Raw genomic sequence first — 26,156 nt, forward strand, 5'->3', positions numbered from 1 at the left:
TTAAAAGTATAATGAATATTATAAAGTAACTAAACTCTTTTAATTCCCAATCTTAGTTATTTTAGGAAAAATGTGAACATGGTGCTAGTCCATGGAATTCACACTTTGTACCTTACCAAGTCGTTGGTGGAGCGTGTGTGGTTAACCGGCACACTAACTAGGACTAGTAAGGATCACGAAGGGTGACTTAATGTTTGTCATAGATCAATGGAGCGTGTGTGGTTAACCGGCACATTGATTAGATGATAATATTAAGAGTACCAAGTGAATTAGCATGGTTATTCACACCTTGTTTTGTGATCCTCGGCATCCTAGTCACAAAACTTGAAGGGCACAATCGAGATTGAAACATGCCATTGAAAAGTTCAATGAATCTCAAAAGAATCTAGGAATTTCAAATCCAATTAAACCTAATAAATCATTTCGTTTTCATGGTGGAAATTGGTGAATCGTCATTCACCTACCTTTCAAATATATTATTACTTAGATTACGGCATCCCTCTTCTAAGTGTAATATATTGTGATTGGATCCTAGCCTTAATATTACATTTGGGTGTCTTATTAAGGATCCTAAATATCTAATCTAAACTTACTTTCTTCTTTCAGATGTCTTCCAACACTAATGCTTCAGGCTCTAACCCAACTGGTTCTTTCTCTCTCATGAATCTTTGTGGGAGGGTCATCTTTGATGGTTCCAACTTCATGGATTGGATTAGGAACATCAGGATGGTTACTCGTTACGAGGACAAGGAATATGTCCTCGATAAGGAGTTAAAAGAACTTGATGAGTCTACTGCTACTCCTGAGGAGATCGCTGAATTCAGGACTCATGAGAGAGATGCTACTAAGGTGGCATGTATCATGATGGCCACGATGACAGCCGAGCTCCAAAAGTCGTATGAAGATTTCTACCCTTTTGAGATGCACCAAGACCTGATGGAAAGGTACCATCAGAGTGCTCGTCAGGAGCGGTATGAAATAATCTCCTCCATAATAACTACCCGCATGAAGGATGGTGAATCCGTCACGGGCCACATGCAGAAGATGCAAAGGTATGTGGACCGTTTGCTGAAGCTGAATGTTAACATCCCCGAGGAGTTAGCGATTGACATCGTTTTGCACTCCTTACCTTCTTGTTATGATCATTTTCGAATGACATATCATATGAACAAGGAGGAAGTTACCCTCAGCAAGCTTCAAGGACTCTTGAAGACCGCTGAAACCGGTCTTAAGGGTAAAGCGGTTGTTACCTCTACTACTCCTACTCCAACTTCTACCCCTGTTTTAGCTATTGGGCAAGGCAAAGGGAAAAAGAGGAAGCACCCTTCGAAGGGTACCAAGGGAAAGTCTCTTGAAGGCTCCTCATCAAAGACTAAGAACGGTTCTGTCACTCCTTCTGCCATTCCAAAGGATGCTGAATGCTTTTATTGCCATGAAAAGGCACACTGGAAGCGAAACTGCCCTAAGTACTTGCAGGATCTAAAGGATGGGAAAGTGAAACCCACCTATGCAGGTATTTACACTATATTGTCTAATTACTCAACATATTCTAACTCTTGGGTGCTTGATACAGGATGTGGTATTCACATATGTTCTGATTTGCAGGGCCTAAGAAGAAGTGAGGATGTGGAGCACGGGAAGATAAACTTAATCATGGGGAATAGGAAGGCTTCACCTGTTTCCAAGATTGGAGTTTATACTTTGTTGCTTAATAATGGGTTAAAATTAGATTTGAATAAATGTGTGTACTCGTCTGAAATGGCGAGGAATATTATTTCTTTTCATGCTTTGTACAAACAAGGTTTTACCTTTTCGTTTGATAATGAATGTGGTGGTATTAATGCTTTCTTTAATAACGTGTTTTATTTTAAAGCATTACCTTGTGATGGTGTGTATGAAACTGTGTCGATTGTAGACAACTTAGGAAATAATGTGTTGTATATTGATTCTTCTACTAGCCTAGATAAAGCATCATTGTGGCATTGTCGTCTTGGACATGTAAACAAGAAACGCATAGGCCAACTCCAAAAGAGTGGAGTTTTGGAATCATTTGACCTCAAATCGGATGATAGTTGTGAATCTTGTCTACTTGGAAAAATGACAAAATCACCCTTCACTGGAACTTGTGAGAGGGGTGAGGGTTTATTGGACCTAATACATACTGATGTATGTGGGCCATTCAAAACCGCCACAAGGGACGCTAATCGGTATTATGTGACTTTTATTGATGATTTTAGTAGATATGGGTATGTCTACTTAATCAAACAGAAGTCTGAAACCTTTGAAAGGTTTAAGGAATTCAAGCAGGAAGTAGAAAATCAATTGGGCAGGAACATTAAGATGCTTCGATCCGATCGAGGTGGTGAGTATCTTAGTACCGAGTTCCTTGACTATCTTACGGAGTGTGGGATTGTCTCACAATTGACTCCTCCCAGGACACCACAGCTGAATGGTGTAGCTGAGAGGCGTAATCGTACCTTGTTGGACATGGTTCGCTCTATGATGAGTCGAGTTTCGTTACCAATCTCTTTTTGGGGGTATGCCTTAGAGACTGCCGCCCATATCCTTAATCTAGTCCCTACAAAGAAGGTTACCAAAACACCTCATGAGATGTGGACTGGGAAGGTTCCCAATTTGGACCACATCAAAATTTGGGGTTGCGAAGCCTTCGTGAGGCGTGAAACTCATGATAAGCTTGAACCCCGAAGTGAAAGGTGTATTTTCATCGGCTACCCACATAAATCCTTCGGTTACCTTTTCTACAGACCCAGTGAGAATGTGGTTTTTGTAGCACGAAGAGGGATCTTTCGCGAGAAAGAATTTATAAGCCAAGGAGACAGTGGGAGGCAGATTGATCTTGAAGAAATTCAAGAATCAATTGGTGAAGGAACCTCAGACACTAGCAATCAACCTGAGGAGGAAACTCCTGTTGATCCAGCTGACGAGTCTGTACCTCCGAGACGTTCCACACGGGTTAGGAACACACCTTCGTTTTATTATGGTTTTCATATTACTACGGAAGGTGATACGTTTATTAGTGATAGTACACTAGTAAATTTGGATGAACCTAGCAGTGTTAAGGAAGCCATGGCAGGCCCGGAGTCTGCTAAATGGAAGGAGGCTATGGACAGCGAGATACAGTCCATGTATGACAATCAAGTTTGGAACTTGGTTGACAATGTACCGGGCCGTAAAACAGTCGGGTGCAAATGGATCTTCAAAAAGAAGACCGACATGGAAGGAAAAGTGCATACCTATAAGGCTCGACTGGTTGCGAAGGGTTTTACTCAAACTCAAGGTGTTGATTATGATGAAACCTTCTCGCCGGTGGCCAAGATTAAGTCTATTAGGGTTATGTTAGCCATTGCAGCATTTCATGATTATGAAATATGGCAAATGGATGTCAAAACCGCTTTCCTTAATGGAAAGTTGGCTGAGGATGTGTACATGAATCAGCCAGAGGGTTTTGTCAATGCAGAGTACCCTAATAGAGTATGCAAGCTTGAGAAATCCATTTATGGATTAAAACAAGCATCTCGTAGCTGGAATCTTTGTTTTGATGAGAAGGTAAAAGAGTTTGGCTTCTTGAGAAGCGAAGATGAGTCTTGCGTGTATGTCAGAGCTAGTGGGAGTATAGTTAGCTTCTTGGTACTGTATGTGGATGACATACTACTCATAGGAAATGACATCCCAACCTTGCAGGAGGTTAAGTCCTGGCTTGGGAAGTGCTTTGCTATGAAGGACCTAGGGGAGGCTACCTATATCCTAGGGATAAGGATATTAAGAGAAAGGAGTAGAAGACTAATTGGACTTAGTCAGAGTATCTACTTGGATAAGGTGTTGAAAAGGTTCAACATGGAGAATTCCAAGAAAGGAGATTTACCGATCCAAAGCAATACCAAACTGAGTAAGACTCAGAGTCCGAGTACAGAGGCAGAGATAGCTGAGATGAGCCAATTACCGTATGCTTCCGCAGTTGGCTCGATCATGTATGCTATGACTTGTACCCGTCCTGATGTGGCATTTGCTTTGAGCATGGTCAGCAGGTATCAGGGGAACCCTGGCAAAGCTCATTGGACCGCGGTAAAGAACATTCTCAAGTACCTGCGGAGGACTAAGGATTGGGTCCTTACCCTTGGTGGCAGTGATGACTTGAGAATATTAGGGTATAGTGATGCTGGTTTTCAGACTGATAGGGATAACTTCCGCTCTCAGTCGGGCTGGATCTTTACCTTAAATGGAGGGGCAATTTCTTGGAAGAGTTCCAAGCAGGAGACGGTGGCTGATTCGACTTGTGAATCAGAGTATATAGCAGCGAGTGAAGCAGCGAAGGAGGCGATATGGCTAAAGAACTTCATCGGAGACCTTGGAGTTGTACCAGCTATTAAGGAACCTATAGAGATTTTCTGTGACAACAATGCTGCGGTTATCTTAGCCAAGGAACCAAGAGATCATGGCAGATCCCGACACATTGACAGAAAATATCACTTCATAAGACACAAGATTGAAGAAGGACTCCTTGTGACAAGGAGGATATCGTCAGATGAGAATCCTGCAGATCCCCTTACGAAGGGACTGACGAGGGTTAAGCATTTTCAGCATGCGAGACGCATCGGGCTGAGGGACGATATTAGTTTTACAGATTATAGTTTTCCTGAAACTTGTAAAATGTAATCGACATTTGATGATGAATAAAATTTGTGATTTATTTATGAGTAAAGTGTTACTATCATTGTCAATTATTTACTATTGTTTCAGTTTTGCATGTTTTGACTTCCAGAATAATTAATTTATTCAAACCTCCACAATCGATCATACGTCGGAAGTAGGTATGAATCAAGATTGTCATGAATTGGGTTTGTAGATGCCTTAAAGGTATTTAGGCATGGCAATGGTTGCTGCAACATTCATGAGTACTCATAAGTTATGAGTATTGGTATAAGCCCACGCTCACTTGCATCACTTCATGGAATTTATCTCGAGTGATCGTGAGACGATAACATCATATAAATCTTTAAACCTAGAGATATGAGTTGTTACCTATGAGTTGCTTGTGCATTGATTGCACGTAAACGCATCAGTAACTTGATGTTATAAAACGTGCCTTTGTGTACAATTCAATAAGTAGTAGAACAAGCATATCAGTCGAAGTTTATCTGTTCCTTCTAGAAATAGAAGCGATATCTGGGCCCCTCGATGATTTTGTGTTGACTCATGTACCAGGCCTGGTCAGAACTAAACCGATGTGTTCAGTGAAGTTCTTCGTCAAACAAATCGGAAAATCGAGAAACAACTGCTAGACAATAAGCAAGACATAGTTCCATGTGTTTGTCCGGCTGATATCATGAGAACAGAGGATTGTGTGATCACTTATCTAAAATGGCGCTTCATAGTTCGACAGAGTCTTCATTGTTCGAGGGAGTTTTCGAGAGCTACGATTGTTGGTTGGTTCCTGAAGTTATAGGCAAATATAGTTATTAGACTTATCCAAGTGGGAGTCTGTTGGATAAGGTGTCTAAGTCCATAACTTATTTGGTATATACTTGACCCGACCGGCATGGTCCATTTGGGTTGCATCTCATCCAAACTATTATGGATAATTTTATGAGAGTTATACACATATGTTTATTAATATATTATGAGTTATAATATATTAATATGAAGTTACGTTATTTAATTAGTTTTAGTCTTAAATTAATTATGGATTAATTTAGAGATTAAAAGGAATACTAATTAAATTATGGGCTATTTGTTTTATATAGTGTGGGCTAATACTCATTTGTTAATGGGCTAGGCTTATGTGGAAGTCCATGGATGATCCATGGAGCTTTTAACCCATGGATCCTTGGAAAAGGAAAAGACATGGGTTATTAGGGTTTCACCCTAACCATGCATACTATATAAGCATGCTTATGGAGCATGAAATGAAGCCTAAGGTAAGCCTAAGAGAAAACTAGTGATCTAGTGTGTGTGTGTGCATGTGTGTGGCCGATTTATACAAGGTGTATATACTCTCTCAAAGTTTTCCAAGAGTTTGTGGTGTTTGTGATTCCATTTGAGGCATTCACACTATTGGTGCTTGGCCCTCAAACTCCTAAGAACCCAACTCATCAAAAGGTATGTAATCTCTTCTAACTCTTTTATGTTGAAATGTTCCCCATGCCATGTTAGATAGGTTATAAACCTTGGAAAATTATTATTTTGCATGTATTTAGACAAACATAGATCCAAGGTTTATTAGGGTTGCATGCACACTTAGGAAGTGTTAGATTGCTCAAAACCCAACAATTGCTTCATCATGACATCCTCCACGATAAGGGGATATCGATTCTCTCTCCTCCTGTTACAACCTATACGGACTGCTCGTCGGGCCTTCGACCTGACTAGACCGCCTCGCAGGCCTACAGTCTATCTGGACTGCCCCAGGTATCTTAGCCTTCAGCATAAAGCATGACCACTTCAACCACACCACACATAACATGTCAACATATAAATAACAAATAAACATATAATCAGTCAACATACAAACACGTAGATCTACAGATCACTACTGCATGCTAACATCTTATATATCAGGATACCGATCTAACATATCACTATAACATAACAACATTGTATATACCAGGATACCAATCTAAAATATCACTACAACATAATAACATACGGTAAACCATGATATCAATCCAAAGGGTTGGCCTTGGTGCCTTCGACCCGAAAGTACAGTGAAGAAAACTCACCTCACAGTCTGAAAATGGGATGGAATAGGTGAGGTAAATAGGATGGAATAAGTGAGGTGTAGTGAGGAGTAGAGGTGAAGTCCCAACAAAAAAAATATAAAATTAACATAATTTTTAATATATAATAATAATAATAATAATAATAATAATAATAATAAGGATAATATAGTCATTTTAAGTCGTTCGGGACCAAATCTGCAAAAACAAATACTAATACTAATAATAATAATAATAATAATAATAATAATAATAATAATAATAAGGATAATATAATAATTTTAAGTCGTTCGGGACCAAATCTGCAAAAACAAATACTAAAATGATGGTTCATGTTAAAAAAATTAGGAACCAAATGGGTAAATTATCCTAAACCATAGCAGTGGTAGTTTAGTATACTCTTACGAAAGAAGATGATACAATCCTTTAATAAATTACCTAACAATCGTCATTGAACTTTAATCCTCATGTTAGGATGTTATCTTTTAGGTTAGGGCGTGGCCTCAACATCAGCTCGACAGATTTACAAACACCAGTTGTCCACCCCATTGCTTCATCATGACATCCTCCACGACAAGGGGATATCGATTCTCTCTCCTCCCTTTACTTCTATTCTTCACTCTTTTCTTCCTTACTTTGGTATATCAAATCCCCATTTCTCTATTTTCCTCTTCCTTGGTAAATCAAGATGGAGCTTATGTGAAGCTTAGATGGAATACAAAATACTGAAATGGCAATGCACCAATTGTTATATCATTCTCTCCGCTAAGGGGCATCTCGTTGATTTTAAGGGCTCTATGCAAAAAATAAAATTAGGTCCCTAAACATAATCTACTCTAATAAATGAAGGTTTTTTTGCCATTTGTCACACTCGTATTTAATTTGCCAAATATCATTTTGTAGTTATTTTGGATTAATTTTTTTCACATCTCATTTTATAAGTTTTTCTATTTTTTTTTTTTTTGAATTCCACATAATATTTAAATGTAATAATTGCAATAAATGTAATAATAAATTGATATCAATGTTATTAATGAACTTACGTGTTAATTTCAAAATTATCAAAATTAAAGCTTATAAGTTTTTTTTTTGTTTATTTATTTAAAATTTTTGTTTAAATTTAAAAGATAAAAACATTTCCATTATAATAATTCATCATTTTTCATTTTTTTTTATAATTCAAAGTTTTTCAAATATATATATATATATATATATATATATATATATATATATATATATATATATATATATATATATATATATATATATATATATATTAAGTTAACTCATATAATACATCAGTCACACAACTAGTTTTTTTTATATATCACAACTACGATAAGTCGATAATTGTTATAAAAACGATAAAATTGAACAATAATATAAAATCTAATTTCACATTGTTACATGAATCACAATGCTCTCATAGCATTCTTAGAAGCAAAATTATTCACCAATTCTTCATAATCATTACTCCTTAATATATTGTTCAAAATAGTTATCATTTCCAAGCCATTAGGTATTTTTTTTGTGACATTATGGACCATAAATAGGACTTTAACAACTATTTTGAGAAACTTGTTTTTATAGAATCAACAATTAGTATAATTGTCAGCAAGACTCTATATGTATAAATTGCTTTAGGAAAAACAACTAACTTTTTTTCCTGTAGTTTAAAATATCAGTAGGGTTAGTAGTTTCATTCACTAAGAACTCGTCAACTATATTTAACTCTAGATAAAGTTCGATGACGCTAATATTTGATCGCTCTCCATATTTAAGTGCAAATTCAAGACAAATGCAATACAACTTATGATATTTGACATCAAATTTTCTTCAGTTTTTTTGTAAGTAAAAAACCAATTTTTTTTATACTTGTTGTATTCTGTAAATTTTGCTTTAAGAGAAATCATTGCTTGAAAGTGAAATAATCAAACACACAAGCCACAACATAAGTCAATAGGTTTTGAAATTGAAACACATAGTTAGCATTGGATTTTTGAGAAAATCGGTTCTATTTTTTGAAATAAAATAATCAATTAAACAATAATATGAAACTGAATGTCACACAGTTGGCATTGGATTTTTGAGAAAATCGGTTCTATGGAATCAAGTTCCCAGTTACCTTCTCTAATTCCGGCCTTTTGTCATAGGCACTGTAATGCCATGCAAGTCCTTTCTTCAACATCGTTTCCTATGCAATCAAGTTCCCAATATTAGTTGCATTACGATTGTCGACATTATAAGAAAAACATCCAAATTACCTGTACAAATATGCCATCACAATACATATCCCCAACAAAACGCCCATATTGATCTTCATCAAAGATCAAAATTTTCAAACACTTCCCATCAATTATCTTCACCAATTCATCTTTCGCTTCTTTCCCGTAAGGCATTGCATTTTCAGGTGCATCAATTCCCCTATTTCCATTTACTCATATCACCCCAAAATACAAACGCTTCACAAAATTATTTTTTTATAATCCAAATATGGAATTATGAAATACCTTAGTCTGATCGTATACTTTCGTGCTAGAATTTCCTCGTTATTGATATGCAGCACCCTGTATATAATATTTAACCCAATTCCGAAAAAAAATAAATAAATAAAATAAATAAATAAATAAATAAAATAAATAAATAAAAATTGCCGTTGTTGTCGAAGTTAAAAAGCTAGATTTGTGTGACATTTACTGATTTACCCATAGCCTGCATCTTTGATTAGGGTGTATAGTGCGTCTGCTTTAGCGTAGTTCTTTTGAGCACGTGCTTCCTTGCATTCAACTGCTGCCATTTGTATCTTCGGGGGGGACACGTGTCGACTCCCGAGCATCTGACGTTCTAACATACTCTGTTACACCATCGCCATCTGCTACTGCCCTTAGATCCACCTTTTTCAATCGCAAGAGTGAAAAATCAGTAAGAAATTGAATTTGTCGGTGTAGAGGGGAGTTGTTCTTACCGGAAGCGTGTGCAACTCGAACTTGAAACCGTCGGAAAGTGGCGGAGTTTCACCGGCGGTGACTTCAACTAGCGAATCAAGAAATGGGAGACCGTAGAATGATAATAATCCCTTTAAAACAAAAAAACACAACACATAAATTACGAATCTTTTATACATAAGTTAGTCGATGCATTATGTGATATATTTGTTCCTTTAGGTTAAACCCGGGTCAAGATTTATAGGGCTAATGAGAAGGATCCAGAAAAGGATCCGAGTCCGAGGTATCCTTCGCTCCCAAGCGAAGCTGGTTTAGCGCAAATCAAACCTTCAAGTCCTCAGGGCATGGACAAATATAGAAACATCTCTCGATATCAGACATCCATCTCATAATAGCAGTTGGGTATGAGGTTATGTCGAACTCCGTTGGCTTCGTGTTGCTGAACTTCCGAAACAAAAACGAATCACCCCCATGAGGCCCTGTAGCAGCTAGGGTTGGGGTGGCTGCGGCAACCGCTGTGACTGCAACATATCGCCCATCAAAAGTCTCGATCAGGTCTTATATGTTAATGATAAATAACAAATAATAAAACTATTAATATATTAAAACTTATAATATATTAATAACCCACAAGTGTTATTTCTTTCATTTAGTCTATATTTAAATGCATGATGTCACGCAACCCAAATGGACCATGCCGGGTCGGGTCAAGTACATATCAATAATAGTTATGGACTTAGACACCTTATCCAACAGTCTCCCAGTTGGATAAGTCTAATACTATATATGTAAGTATGACTTCAGGAACCGATCAGCAATCGTAACTCTTTCAAGGTCTCTCGGAACTGAGAAGATGATGATGCGCCATTTAAGATAAGTGATCATATAATCCTCAGTTCTAGATATCAGTCGGAAAAATACATGGAACAATGTCTTTCTTATTGTCCAACAGTTAGTTTCCCGATTTTCGATTTGTTTGACAAAGAACTTAATTGAACACATCAACTTAGTTCTGACCGGGCCCAGATATCGCTTCTAATCCAATAAGGAACAGATAAACTTTGACTCATATGCTTATTCTACTACTTGTTGAATCACACATAAAAGTACGTTTTATAACATCGAGTTACCAATGCGGTTTCGTACGATCAATGCGTAACCAACTCATAGGCAACAAGTCATATCTCTTGGTTTGAAGACTTATATGATATTACCGTCTCACGATCACTCGAGATAAATTCCATGAAGTGATACCAGTGAGCGTGGGTTGATTCCAATGCTCAGAACTTATGAGCACTCATGAGTGTTGTAGCCATGTCCAGGGGCATAGTATTATTGGGGCCAGGATGGGCAGTGCCCCCCCCCCCCCCCCCTTGACTTTTGGGCTAGAAGTGGGTATTGTAGTTCAAAAAAACATAGTTCTAGGCCTGCTATCTTCAAAATTGGGTTTTGGCCCCTCCCGATTCCTAATCAGAATTGTCCAATACTCCAAATTCTCCAAGCGACCAAGCAGTATCAAGAAATCAAAATCGATTCATCCCCATTTGCCCAATTTGTTGCCTATCTCGCCTGCTGTTCGTTTGTCGCTGTCTCACCAAATCAGTCGCCTGGTCTCACTCTCGCCAATCGCCATCGCCAAGTGCCAAAGTGGCTAAGTCGCCATTCACACTTCACAAAAATCAGGTATGTAATCCTGAGACTCGAATCCTGTTCAGCTGTTCTTTCTTTTCTAATTGTAAGATTGTTGGTGTTGGCATGTTGCACTGTTGCTGCTGTTTTCTGTCAATATGTTGTCTATTTATGCGTTACTGTCTTACTGAGTTTCTTTTTAATTTGGCTGTCATTTGCGATTTGGCAATTTGCCAATTTGATTTATAAGTTATGAACTTATAGATTTGGTTATTGTTGGTGTTGGTGTCTTGCACTGCTGCTGTTTTCAGTTTAATTTTTTTTTAGATTTGGTTATTGATTTGGTTATGGTTAACAGCTTGTCAGCTTCAAATAAAACTGAAAAGTGAAAACAAAGATTGATTTGGTTTTTGTTCAATGAGTTACTGGTTATTGTTCTAATCTTGATTTTGAACTTTTGATTGAATCAATTGTCAGCTTCAAAAGGAAGGTAGATGATAAAGAAACTAATAATGTAAATGAAGAGAGTAAACGTCACAAAGCTTCAACAAGTGAGCCACAACTGCAAGAAATGGAAAATCAACAAGAGAATGAGCCACAACCGCAAGGAAAGGAAAATCTACAAGAGAATGAGCCACAACCACAAGAAAAGAAAAATCCTAAGGTAGTTGATTTGAAGAATCTAGAAAGAGATCTCGCTAAACGCAATCAAATGTGGGATTTTCCGGTCAATTTAAGGGAACAAGTGAGACGAGCTTATATGAATTTAGGACCTTTCCAAATACGTCTTAAGGAGTATCAAGCTAAAGGTTCAACGAAACATCCTCGCAGATTCCAATATTCTTGGTTCAACATTTTCCCTAATTGGCTAGAGTATTCTCCAACAACACACACTTATTGTTTTATTTGTTATATATTTAATGATAAACCAAGTGTATGTCATGGTTACAATGCATTTACTGTTAAAGGATTTGATAATTGGAAAAAAGTTAATGACGGGAAAAATTGTGCATTCTTGAAACATATTGGTTGCTCGCAACATAGAAATGCTGTTGCATTTGCTAAAAACTTGATGAACCAAGCAGCACACATTGAAAATATCATAGTGAAGCAAAATGAATCGCAAATATTGAAAAACCGTTTACGATTAAAAGTTTCAATTGATACGATTCGTTGGTGCCTGCTGTTCCGGCCCCCAAGAAAAAGTAACACCCTTTCTGGTCAATCTGGTGAGAGGAACAACAACTTTGGAGAAATCTATTATAAACCTCCGATAGTAACCCGCTAGACCCAGAAAACTCCTAATCTCGGATGGGGATATCGGCATCTCTCATCGCATAACTGCCCCAATCTTGGCCGGGTCGACCAAAATCTCATTCTAGTTAACGACATGTCCCAAAAACTGGACCTCTCGCAACCATAAACCACACTTGGAGAATTTGTCATACAACCTCTCTATCCTCAATACCCCAAGAATCTCTTGTAGGTGCACCTCATGTTATTCCCTAGACCTCGAGTACACCAAAATATCATTGATGAACACGATCACGACCAATCGAACGTGGGCCTACACACCCGGTTAATGAGGTTCATGAACGTTGTCGATGCATTGGTGAGCCCGAAAGGCATAACTACAAACTCGTAGTGCCCATAATGAGTCTGAAAGGCCGTCTTCTGAATATCCTCCTCGCAGACCCTCAACTGATGATACCCAAATCTCAAATCAATCTTGGTAAACCAAGACGACCCCTGCAACTGATCAAATAAATCGTCGATCCTCTGTAGTGGATAATGGTTCTTGACTGTCAACTTGTTCAACTCCCGATAATCGATACATATCCGGTGTGAACCATCCTTTTTCTTGACAAAAAGGATTGATGCTCCCCACGGTGAGCTACTCGGTCTAATAAGCCCCTTCCTCAACAACTCCTGAAGTTACACGGATAACTCATGCATCTCGGGCAGCGCAAGGCGATAACGTGCCTTAGCAATAGGCATCGCCCCTATAATCAAATTGATCTGGAACTCCACCTGCCTCTCAGGAGGAACACCCGAAAATTCCTCGGGGAAAACATCTGGAAATTCACACACTACTGGAACATTGGAAATGGAACCCGACCTCTCAGTGGCAACTTGCATATCCATCACGTATGTTAAAAAGCCCATACACCCCTACTGTAGACTCTGCCTTGCCCTGGCAGCAGAGCAGAAAGTTGATCCCGATTTGGTTCCCTCGCCATGCACAGTAAGTACTCCCCCACTAGGGTCTCGTATGGTCACCATCTGATGCTCACAATCAATCACATCTATAAACCGGCTCAACCAATCCATGCCCACTATGACACAGACATCCTCATTGTTATAAGCACCAGATCTATTGAAAACTCAACACCGAATATCTCCAATACACATCCCTGCAATACATCAATGACAAAAACTACATGCTCGTCGGATATAGAAACCCTTAGTGGTCGACTCAACGCCTCGCGTCTAATACTAATGTGACGACTAAAGGGTAAGGAAACGAAAGATCGACTCGCACTCGAGTCAAAAAACACCAAGGCAGGAACAGTTCACAAGAAAAGTACCAACAACAACATCAGGTGTTGGGCGGACCTCCTCCGCAGTCAGCTAGAAAGCTCTCCTACGAGCCCTCGGAGCTTCGGCTTCAACGACCGACCATCAGTAACATGCAAAGCAGCAGGAGTAGAAGCCTAGGCTGATCCCTGAGTAAACTTAGGACACTCGACCTTTCGGTGACCGGTCTAGTTGCAATGAAAGTAAACCGCAAATCCCTTGGGGAAGTCCTTTGCCATATGCCCCTCATTACCAAATTTGTAGCAAATCCCTACTCAGCAAGATCCATCATGACTCTTGCCGCACTTGCCACAAGTGCGACCCTTGTGGCCCCCAGCTCTCGTATCAGCACGCTTAGCCAGCTTGGTCGTCGGCTGCGACTGTACTGGTCTCCTGTCTCTACCTTGAGACTCATCCTTCTCTCTAGTCTGAAACTCTAGCTCAATATCCCTCCTCCTGGCATTGGTCTGTAGCTCAGTTAATGTCCGATACGAAGAGTTCGTCATGAACTCCCGAATATCTCACCTCAGTATGCTCAAGTACCGGCTCACACGTACCTGCTCCGTAGACACGTGCTCAGGGCAAAACAACACCCTCTCATGAAACATTCTCGTAATCTCTGTTACGGTTTCTGTCTTCTACTTGAGAGACAGAAACTCCTGGGCCAATCGCTCCTTCTCCACCTGGGGAATGTACTCATCTCGGAATAGTTGCGTGAACCTCGTCCATGCCGCTATTGCATGGTCTGCAGGAGTGTAATCAATCATCACAAATCTCCACCAGTCCTTCGCTCCCAAGCGAAGCTGGTTTAGCGCAAATCAAACCTTCAGGTCCTCAGGGCATGGACAGATATAGAAACATCCCTCGATATCAGACATCCATCTCATAGCAGCAGTTGGGTATTGGGTCATGTCGAACTCCGATGGCTTCGTGTTGCTGAACTTCCGAAACAAAAACGAATCACCCCCATGAGGCCCTGTAGCAGCTAGGGTTGGGGTGGTTGCGGCTGTAGCAGCCTCTGTGACGGCAACATATCGCCCATCAAAAGTCTCGATCAGTATGGTCTTATACGTTAATGATAATTAATAAATAATAAAAGTAACTGAATTAAGAAGCTTTGATGAAGGGTAAAGAATATCTAAATAACTGAATTAAGAAGAAATGAAGAGTTAAAATTTCCAGAATCAAAAACTCAATTTTCAAATACATTATGCTTATGAGTTTTATATGTTATGCTTCAATTCTTGTAATAAAACACACGTGTATAGGTAAAAAAAGTGAGTATTTCCAAAGGTTAGGAATGAAGAAAGAAATATGTATTGAATGGTTAGGAATGAAAGGTGTAAAGAATAGTAACATCTCCTCATAAAGCCATTTTGATAACTAATATAAAACACGTGTGTAGGTAAAAAAAAAGTTAGCATATCCAAAGGTTAGGAATGAAGAAAGAAATGTGTATGGAATGGTTAGGAATGAAAGATGTAATGAATAGTAACATCTACTCCGAAAGCCATTTTGATAATATATATATATATATATATATATATATATATATATATATATATATATATATATATATATATATATATATATATATATATATATATATATATATATATATATATAATGTATGGAAATTTTTTATTAAATAAAATGTTTGGTTATTATTATATTTAAATGTTCTATTTAAAAAAAAAATTACAATATAAGTGTTACAAATGTTGATTCATGACTTAATGATTTCAGCACTAGAATGAATGAAAATATGATGACGTATGATGTTTTTTGGTCATTCGAGACCATTGAAGGTTTCAAAACGTGTTTTTTTATTAGCTAACAACTTTTTATTTTGAGTTTTGATTTACATATCGTAGGGTTAAGGAATACAACCTATCTTCTTCTCATAAGTATCTTGTTTTCATTGTTAGAATTTTTTTTTTTTCGATTTTTAATTAAGAATCTAATTTTGATTGTGATGAATATAAATATATGATGAATGAAGTATGGCTATACCAATATTTAAAAAATCGTTTTTTCAATTGAACCGGTATAGTGACCGGTTCCCGGTTCAATCGGTTTTAACTGGTTCGATCGTCGATTTAATCAGTTTCTATAATTTTCATATGTTTTCCTATTTTCCTACACACACATAAACATCTACAAGTTTAAATATTAAAAATACACATAAATACAAATTAAATATCAATCCAAATACCTTAAAAACACATAATCGTAAGTTTTACATCAATCCACGTATATCAAAAATAAATAAAGTATAATATGCAAACAAAATATAGTTTTAGTTGAATACAAACGCACTAAACAACTTTATAACATTTACTACGAGTTTTTATTCAAAGAAATCCAAAATAGATGCGAAAAAAAAAAAAAAATCTGTTATAAAATGTATTTTTATTTAATTTAACCGATTCAAATTCCATATAAAAATAAATATAAAACTTTCAAACCGTTTTTTAAAACACATTGGGTTATACCCAACCGTACCAATGAAAAATAAAAATGCACATATTTATTTCCTTAAATAACAAAACGAACACGCGTCTTTGATATTGTTTCAATATGGATTCGAATATACGAAAATTACAATCATATTAACGTAATTAGTTAAAATTCTTAATTATAAATATAATGTTACAAAATAAATAAATAAAAGTATAATATTGCAGTTAAAAAAAAAGTATAATATTGTAGTTAAAAATATAAAACCAAATTAATGAAATCGTTCTTATGGTTTAGTCAGTATTGTTTGTTCGGTCCCTTATTTATTTGTGCATTTGGACCGTCCTCATGGTAGTATATTTTTTTTATGTTTTTAGAGACAAAATACACAATTTTGAACGAAACACAAAGGCAATTTATCAGTAATTTGTTCAAACTATAATACGGTTTCTTGCATTTAATTAACCATATTTTAACTGATAATACAAAAATGTCATAAAGTTGACTCTCAAATTCAATAAAGAAATTGAATAAATATTCGTCACATGAAAACTCGACGTGTTAATTTGCATGTCATATTTGAAGAACGAAGAAGAATCATATATATTACCACTTACCACAATCCAAATAAAAACATAAAACTAATCCATATAGATTGTTTCGTGAAAACAAATATCCATAACAAAAACATATAAAAAAACTATATATAAATCACTGGAATCAAATATAAAGAAAACGAAATTTCTCACAAGTTTATGTCCAAAAGTTCTAAGAATTAAATCATAAAAAATATCTACGAATTAACCTAGATACCTTCCTCGATAATCATCCATCACAAAATTATCCCCAACACCAACATTCACTTGTGAATCGTATTCTGGCACTGCCAACTCCGGCATTAACGGCATCACACCACCTTGCACCACCACCGGCGTCTGAAACATCCATGGATTAGAGTTACCAATAACCATACCCCCTTCAAACATCGGATAACCAAACCCACCGACTTCACTTTTCAATGGAACAAACGACGTCGTTGGTGCACCATCGAACCACCCAACACCATGGTTCATAAAGTAGTGGTTCTGATTCACCATTTGAACCTGATTAAAACCCATGTGAGAATGTGTCGAACTTCCATACTGATAATAATCAACATGCTCGAACTTCATTCTTTTCTGTAATTCAAGATAATCTCTCACACTCTTCTCCTTGTTCTCCAATCCCATAGCGAAATGTCTCAACTGCACTTCAGATAACCCATCGAGTTCATCAAACCAAGTCGGGTACTTAACTTCCATGTTTCTTTTTCGTGCTTTCTCAAGTTCACCTTCGACCTTTTTCTTTCGTTCTTCAAAGTACTCTTTGAGGCCATAATGTTTCTTCCTGTTTTCTTCTTTTGATTTGTAAGAAGCGATGGATTTCTTGACTTGATCAGGGTCTTGTGGCCAAATCTCCGGCTTGTTGGAGTTTGGAGGGATTATGATCATAGCAGTGTCAATGTCGCAAAGAGTCTTCAATTCTTGGGCTTTCTTTATCATTCCTTGTTTTCTTTTCTCGTAAGTCGTGTTTCGGGTCTTCTCTTTCGTTATGTATTTCATCTCTATCTTTGCACGTCCCATCTATGAACAAAACGCGTAAATAACTGATTATGAATCATCAAGAACAGTTAGTATTCATTTGTATGTGTAAAAGATTTAACGATATGATGAAGAAACTTACAATGAATCTTTGAAAAAAAAGGGTTTTCAATGGAAAACCCTAATCGTAATCAGCGATGATCAAGTTGAGACTTGAGAGAGAAAGTAGAGAGCGTTAAAAAATGGAATGTGTAATGTATGTAATGTGTTCTAAAGCTTTACCATATATTTCATATATATACTACATGTACCTTTTTAACGCAGAGAAAGCTTCGGACTCTATAATAGAATTTGGAGAGTTAAATTTGGTATTGATTGAAGTGTAATAAATATAGATTGATGTGTAATAAATTTAGAAATTGTAAAATTTGATATGATTTGATTTGGGTTTGTTAACGTTGATCTAAAATATTCTAAAATATCGAAAAAATATACATAAAACTAATACAAAATGCGTAGAGAAATAATATATTATAGTTATTAGTATATGATAAATAAAAATCCATCGAAGAAATTATTTGTTTGAACTTTGAAGATCTCGCTTCTTCTATTTTTTTTTCTCGTGTCGTGTTGCTAAAGCTGTAAACAACCTGAACGAAGACGAATATAGTTTGTTCATATTCATTCGTTTAAGTTAGCTGAACAAATGAACGATTACGAACAGATAAACGAACGAGTTTTCTTGTTCATATTCATTTGTTTAACAAATTATATTGTTTATATTGTCCGTTTATGTTTATAAATATGCTAAACGAATATAAACGAACGGACATAATTAATGAACAATGATAAATAAACATAATTTGAACATATATTAACATAAATGAATATATAATATAGTAATGTAATCAAATACAATTAAACATATATGACCATTAAATGAACTTTTATAATCAAACATAAAAAACGTAAATAAACAATATAAATGAACATTGATGAACATAATTGAACGAACAAGACTATTATTCATATTCTTTCGTTTAAATAAAGGAACAAAAATTTGTGTTCATATTTGTTCGTTTATTAAATAAACAAACATAAACGAAATTCTCATCGAACGGTTCACTAACAGTAATGTTCAGTTCGTTTATAACCCTAAGTGTTGCCACTTATGGTCTTTTAAATAAAAAAACATTAGTTTTGATATTTCTATTATCAACTTAAAAACACGACATAGTTATGATGAAAAAAAAGGGGTTATATGCCAACTATTACAATCCTTTCATTTCTATTTATATGACTAAGCGATAGTTTGTTTATTGACCTATTCACGTAATTTTGTTAAATCCTAACACTGAAATAATTTCAGCAAATTGCTGCAAAAATCTGGTTTTTCAAACCGGTTTGAGTGTTACAAACTTGTTATATAGATTAGACATTTTATAATAGAAACTAGTTTCAAAGCAAACTGTTTTACAGCAAAAACGATTCCTTCTTTTGAGATAAACCAAATCTGTTTCTAAACCAGCCGGTATGGACCGAATTGAAAAATCTTATTTCACCCTAAAAGCATTCATAATATGTGGGTTTTTTTTTTTTTTTTTTTCATGCATTTTCGGTCACATAAAGTCAAAAACTATGAAAAAAAAGTATTAGTTCAACATTTTCACGGTGTATTGACTATGTGTTGGTGTTTATGGACTTAGAGGAAGAGAACTCATTTTTCCAAGGAGGTTTTTGTCCACTTAATATTTTATATTTTTATATATAGACTATTATACTCTTTAATTGATTTAATTATTTAGTTAATGTATGGATAATTAATATAAGAAGCTGAAAATATGGGATCTCAAGTATCTTTATGCGAATAATCTATAACCTATATGGCCAGTTTCTTTTTCCAAAAAATACATACACAACGATCAAGCTTTGGAAATCCCCAATCGGCACGACGATCTTCATCAGCTGCTACTTATGTTCATCTTTTAATCGGTACTTTTAATCGGTAAGCTTCAAAATCTCTATGCATATGCTAAAGGATATTGGAGTCTCTATTCGAGATTCAAGTAAAGATAAATATATTACATAAACCTTTATTATATTTGGTTTTTAGATACAATGACTCTTTGTGTAATTATTTATGTTTTAAAAAAATGCAATCGTAATTTTTTTTTCTTGGCGCCGACAACAGTAGTCACTTTTTAAAATCATTTCGAAATTAAACATTTTCAATATTATTTAAACTATTTATTTGTATTTGTGAATTGAGATTGTGTTTTTGTCATACTTTGAAGCTTTATTTATGTTTGTAACTAATTTAAGTGGTGCTATTTTTAGTTTTTTTATTCACTTTTCTGTATTTGAAATGGACTAACTAAGGTTTAACCGATTTAGTTAATATGTTGGGTTAGGAATTACATAAACATGTCAACCCGCTGACAACCTATTTATCCGAAAGGTTGGATTGAATTGAAAATGTCAACCCATTTAAATACATAAATTTGGTTGGGTTGTAATTTTCAACTCATTTAATAAATTGGTTGAACCGAACCAAATCCAGGTCAACCCATTATCACTTTTAAGTATAATAATATTCTACGCATTGTTGGTGATTTTGATCATCAATGTTATTTAAGTGTAATGAGATTACTTTGTGTTGACCAAAAAATGATCTTGATAAATATTAAACAAGTAAGGAAGGTGTGGAGTACACACTTATTTAAGTTTGATCAAGTTTCAAAGTACACTGTCATTTAGGGGCGAAGCCCCTGAACGAACGGGGGTCCGGGGGCAGCGCCCCTAGGAGCGGGGTCCAAGGGGCGGCAGCCCCTGGCTGGGATCGAGCTGCCAGGTCAGCGCGAAATTTTTTTATATAGGGTATGTTACTATATTAAAAAAATGCATCAGAAAATTGATTTTCCAGATAATTGACCATTGGTTTGACCCTTATCCATATATCCGTTTTATGACAGTTTTTATGGTTTTATGACAGTTTAAAACTGTCATATGACAGTTTTCAGACAAAGTTGTTAAAAGTTGGTTTTGGTCTCATTTTCTGGTACATACGAAAATATCATCAAACATTCTTTGTTCTTGTCTCTCTGAGTCTTATCCAATTGAAGATTTGGGAGTACCACCAAATACTTCGATTTGAAAGTGATAATCACAATTCTCAGAATTTCCAAGCCTTTCTAAACCCAAATTTCTAACACGCATAAAATATCAATAGGAAGTATCAAAAGCCTGCTTGGAAAAATCAGGAATGACGTTTTGTTTGAAAATCATTCGGTGCCAAAGTCAAACCCTTATTTAACGATTCTTTTGTAATTTTTTGTTAGTTTTTTGCCAATTTTTTTAATAATTTGCATGACATGACATCAAAATCTTATTAAAAACTCACATCTTAAATGATCCAAGTATATGAGAAGAATAATGTGAATTTAAATGTCATAATATAAAATAGCAACATTATTTTTAATGTGATAAATTGTTTCACAGTTACAGTTCTATACATGTCTATGATGCGAATGTAATGGTTGAGATGTAAAATTCTACACCGATGATGCTGAGTTATTAATATCATAGCAGGCCCAAATATATTGTTAATGTTTCCTAGACACAAGATTTTAGGGATAAGTTTCAACATTAAGTTATAAATTAATTTGTTTTTTTTAGTTGCGTAGATTTGTGAGTTGATTGGTATGATTCAACAGAACTTAAAACAAGCCAAAAAGAAGGGAAAAAAATCAAGCTTAGAGACCACCGACAAGATGTTAAAAGATCGGGTTGCTTTGCTTTCATCTATAAAGAAAAAGATAAAAACTTGTATAAAACCAAGTGATTTTAGTATATAAATTTGTTAAAACAAATCAATTGATTTCAAATAAATTCTTCAATACAAAGATCAAATATAATAATCTCAAATACACCCAATTTGAACGGTTGGTAACGTCTAACAAGTCTCATTTCATTCCCATGATCTCAACACAAAAAGGTGAAGTTAAATTGGTATCCAGATGTGAAGAATCGAATTCCCCACTTTTACACCCTTTAAAAATCCTCTCTTTCCTTCACAAATTCCTCTCATTCTCACCACATCCCTCTACAATGGCTAACGTAAAAAATTTCTTATTTCTTATTTCTTATTTTAAACCAAGTGATTAGTGTTAAAATCATTTCGTTAATCACTTCTCTTGATCAAAACAGGTGGTGGAATTGAAGGTCGGTTTACATTGTGAAGAATGCATCAAGAAGATCTTAAAAACCATCAAGAAATTCGAAGGTACAATTTCCTCCTACTCCTTTCACTTCATTAGCTTTTGCTTCATCAACATGATATAATTCATGGTTTTAATTAAGTTTGTAATAACGAATAATCTATAACTTTGTTGCAGATATTGAAGCGTATGATGTTGATACGAAATTGAACAAGGTCACTGTTACAGGGAATGTAACGAATGAAGAAGTGATCAAAGCTTTACATAAGATTGGTAAACAAGCAACCAATTGGGAACAAGTTTCAAACATCAGCCACTAATTAATCGAGCTTAATTTAATTAACGCTTTACTATAGCCTAATATTTAAGTTAGTTAAGGGAGAGAGAGAGAGAGAGAGAGAGAGAGAGAGAGAGAGAGAGAGAGATTTGGTCTGATTTTGTAACTATTGATTATTTATGACTCATTTGTCAAAGTTTTTGATTCGAGTACAACCCACAATGTAATATATTCATTTTAGTATATTGTTATAAGAATTGCTTTTTAAACCAATCACCCTTTCTCTAAAGGTGTCTTGTCTTAACTTATAAAGATATAAATTGGTGTTATTTTTTTTGGGTAATTAACATGGAGCATACAAAAATATGGCAAATACATCTTCTTATCAATTTTCTTAGTCTTGGATAAATTTTTGTTGCAACTTTGAAGTCATTTTCAACCCAAAAAATTGGCAAAAAGATAAAATGCTAAACATTACAAGAATACATACTCGAAATCAAAAGTAAAGGGATTGATGGATCTCTGAAAAACTAGTTTAATAGATGACAAATGGTTTACTTGATATCATGAAATGAAGGCAAGACTGCAATGAGAGGATCTCCGTACCCAACCGCCTCTACAAAAATCACAAATTTTCATCGTCAGTAAATATGTCAGTCAAAAGAGTTATTCTTTCAGTAACCCCTCAGATGGCCCACACTGTGTCCTGTGACTGTGAGCATCATGTGAGATGTAATAATTCAAGTACACAGTAGTGGGCCATTGGGTTCATCAGTGTCAATGTCAATAGTTTCTGCAAAAAGGTTATTCTTCCAACAACATCTGAGCTGGCTGACTACACTGTTAATAGGATTTGAATAAAAAATTAAAATGTTATATTTTGGATTAAAAGAGGATACCTCCATCGTTAAAGAGGATCTTTATGACTTCTCCGGATGCATCCGACTGCATAATTATAAACCGATGATCAAATTCAAATATTATTTTTTGGATTAAAAGTAAAAAAAAAAAAAAAAAATTGTTTATGATGAGATTATCATTATCTCACCTTCACCGGAAGTTCAGTGCCAAATTGGTCCAAATAGCATATGGTTTGTCCTTCCTTAATCATATCACCCTAAATAAATTTAAAAAGGGTAGAAATGTCATTTTACATGCGTAAAGAACCAACCACGCAAGAAATTGAAACCATAGAAACGAACCACTTTTTATATTATGTTGATTAATGTCAAATCTAATCAAAGAGATAAAAAAAAAGAATAACTATGAACTCAAATTTATTTAAAAAAAAAAAAAGGAGAAAATTAGTTGCAAGAATTACCTCTTTACAAAGAATAGGCTGCTTCTTCCCTTTCAGTGTCCTGCTCTCCCGGAATGTTCCAACCTAATAAATATATTTTTTTTTTTAAAAGTGAGACTTTCCACATTAAGTCGTAACTTTTTACGAATTTGCCCTCGTCATTTTCTCATATATATATATATATATATATATATATATATATATATATATATATATATATATATATATATATATATATATATATATATATATATTTTTTTTTAAAACATTATTTATACCGTGGGACATGAGACTAGAACATATCCAGTAGCTCCAGAAGCTTCTAGAGCTGCTAATTTCTTCAATTTCTCAACAGGAACATTTGTAAATGGATTTGGTTTTTGAGCAGGCTTAGGTGGCAATGGTGGGGCCACAAGGGTAGATCCAGTCATCGGTTCACTAGGAATTGGTGGGGCCACTGTAGGTGAAGCAACAACAATCCCTCCTCCTGTTGATTTAATGTTCCTCTTTAAATGCATTTCAAACCCCCCAATCTAAAAAGTTAAACAATCTCTTACTTAATTATATCAAAGGATATATATCACATATGATATATATGAACAAAATAACTCAGCAATTTGTAAGCTTACCTTCATTTTCAGCTCAGCAATCTGTGTTTCATCACATACGCCTATGACAAGTTCCTGTTAAGAAAAAGAAAATAGAAAATGAATATCAAAGTAAAGAAAGATTTATTGTTATAAGTTAGTTAATAAACAACCTCAAAGCCAATAGGAAAAGAACCGGGTGAAGTAGTCTTCTCCACTGATCCTTTATATGGAAAAGCCACATATAACAAACATTAGCATCATATTAAGCATTGGGAAATGGAAAAGGAAAAGTTAAATGGAGTGAAAGTTGTAAAGAGTTGAGGACTTAATGGGGAAAGGGAAAGGGAAAGGGAAAGGGAAAGGCTCATTTTTTTTCTTGAATTTCTGTATTGAGTTGTTCTTTATGTGTTAAGTGAAAGAAAAAACTCACCATTGGACTTGTCTGCAACAGTAACATCAGATGACTTAATACATGACACAATTGCCCCTGTGCGCCTTTTCTGAGAAGAAAGAAGGTCCAAACTGAATGATGAAGTTTGGATAAGAGATTTTGTTGACATGATCCATGATGCATTATGCATAGAAACCACACCAGGTCTCTCAAATGATGAACGCAAAGGTGAAACAGTGCCTGTAGAATTTGCAATTATAAGATGCTTTATCAATTACACAAAAACAAATTGAAATAGATATCGTTTTAGATAATCCTAGGTAATAAGTTAATTGTACAATGATTTGCAAAAAAAACTATCGAAAGAGATGAGTAAAATCGAGCACAAATTCTCTCAAACTCTGAAATGCATCGGTTTTGGTTTGTGTTTTACTTTGAAATCGAGGCTTACAGAGACCTAAACAGAGTTCATCGATTGAAATTACTGATTTAGAAAAACTGGAATCGAGTAAGAAGTGTTTTAACTAAGTTGAAGGTTAAACCACAACCGAAGCGTCTACTACATGCAGCTAAACCACTCGTGCACATAGAACCTAAAACAGTGAAATCTAAAGACGTTGATTTCACATTAATTAGTAGCAAACATAGCTAAATCGGTTAAAAACATACGAAAAAAATAGCTCACTCGATCCGTAATAAATCCAGTAAAGCATACCATGTTCAATCATGCAATCATACAGGGATCAGGGATCACATAAAGAAGCCATTCATAGATACATTATATAGAGAAGAGAAGAAGAGATAGAAGAGTTACAGTGAAAGGAGCGTAAGACAGCTGCAGACTCCATGGGAGATGGGGGGAGATGGATGATCGATCTGGGTATTTGAGAAATTAGAAGTAGAAATGAAGGTAGGTTGAAGATAGATTAGGATTTATAGTTGGATAGAAGAAACTATTATTTTGGTAAAGCTCAGTCTTTGAAATGTCCGCCCTGTCTCATCAGTTTCTTCACCCCTCTTCTTGCTCTTATGAAGCTCTTGCTAACGTGCGCCTTCCCCTTGTTTATGACGTGTCCCTTTTTATTTGTGGCTTAATTTTGTTCTTTTTGGATCTTCGACTAGAAATTACATGAAAACTTGGAAAAATAAATAAATTTTAGGTACCCACACTCGCAATAATAAGAAAATAATTTTAAGGAATAAATTCTTATAAAAAAATGAATATCTAACTTTTTTGCATCAGTTATAAAATTAGCCTTATATTATATACAACATAATAGTATGGATTGACTTTTTCTATTAATGGGTTGATTTAATGATTTTCAAGAAAAATGTATTTGGGAAATTATTTCCACTTAGCCCAACATTGTCAATAATTCTCATCTACTTTTACCCCAACTTGGCCCAACCTATGAAAACTCTAATTTTTTTCGATAACTTTTAGGTGTCTAGGAAC

At 35.3% G+C, this 26,156-nt stretch overlaps 2 protein-coding genes and 1 pseudogene across 2 annotated transcripts; 1 reads left to right on the top strand and 2 right to left on the bottom strand.

Moving 5' to 3' along the window:
- Nucleotides 1-8,643: 8,643 nt before the first annotated feature.
- Nucleotides 8,644-17,961, bottom strand: LOC145016432 (staphylococcal-like nuclease CAN2; annotated as a pseudogene).
- Nucleotides 17,962-21,975: 4,014 nt separating this feature from the next.
- Nucleotides 21,976-22,692, top strand: LOC145015617 (copper transport protein CCH-like). Its single transcript, XM_078974086.1, has 3 exons — nucleotides 21,976-22,041; nucleotides 22,132-22,207; nucleotides 22,320-22,692. Exons 1-3 carry the CDS (start codon nucleotides 22,033-22,035, stop codon nucleotides 22,460-22,462), a joined length of 228 nt encoding a protein of 75 aa, XP_078830212.1. The 5' UTR covers nucleotides 21,976-22,032; the 3' UTR covers nucleotides 22,463-22,692.
- A 91-nt stretch (nucleotides 22,693-22,783) lies between these two features.
- On the bottom strand, nucleotides 22,784-25,689 carry LOC145015616 (biotin/lipoyl attachment domain-containing protein). Its single transcript, XM_078974085.1, has 9 exons — nucleotides 25,515-25,689; nucleotides 24,740-24,940; nucleotides 24,480-24,529; nucleotides 24,349-24,402; nucleotides 23,998-24,252; nucleotides 23,741-23,803; nucleotides 23,468-23,536; nucleotides 23,319-23,364; nucleotides 22,784-23,035 (listed from the first exon to the last, which is right to left on the bottom strand). The coding sequence occupies exons 1-9, from the start codon at nucleotides 25,546-25,548 to the stop codon at nucleotides 22,974-22,976; spliced, it is 834 nt and encodes a 277-aa protein (XP_078830211.1). The 5' UTR covers nucleotides 25,549-25,689; the 3' UTR covers nucleotides 22,784-22,973.
- Nucleotides 25,690-26,156: the final 467 nt, after the last annotated feature.

Source organism: Lactuca saligna, chromosome 9 (genome assembly GCF_052625555.1).
Source record: "Lactuca saligna cultivar CGN05327 chromosome 9, ASM5262555v1, whole genome shotgun sequence".
NCBI classification, from domain to species: Eukaryota; Viridiplantae; Streptophyta; class Magnoliopsida; order Asterales; family Asteraceae; genus Lactuca; species Lactuca saligna.

Coding starts and splice junctions, on each gene's coding strand:
- LOC145015617 (XM_078974086.1), top strand. Junction 22,208..22,319: donor AACCATCAAGAAATTCGAAG/GTACAATTTCCT, acceptor ACTTTGTTGCAG/ATATTGAAGCGTATGATGTT.
- LOC145015616 (XM_078974085.1), bottom strand. CDS start 25,548: ATGGAGTCTGCAGCTGTCTTACGCTCCTTTCACT. Junction 24,530..24,739: donor TGTTGCAGACAAGTCCAATG/GTGAGTTTTTTC, acceptor TTCCATATAAAG/GATCAGTGGAGAAGACTACT. Junction 23,365..23,467: donor GCACTGAACTTCCGGTGAAG/GTGAGATAATGA, acceptor ATAATTATGCAG/TCGGATGCATCCGGAGAAGT.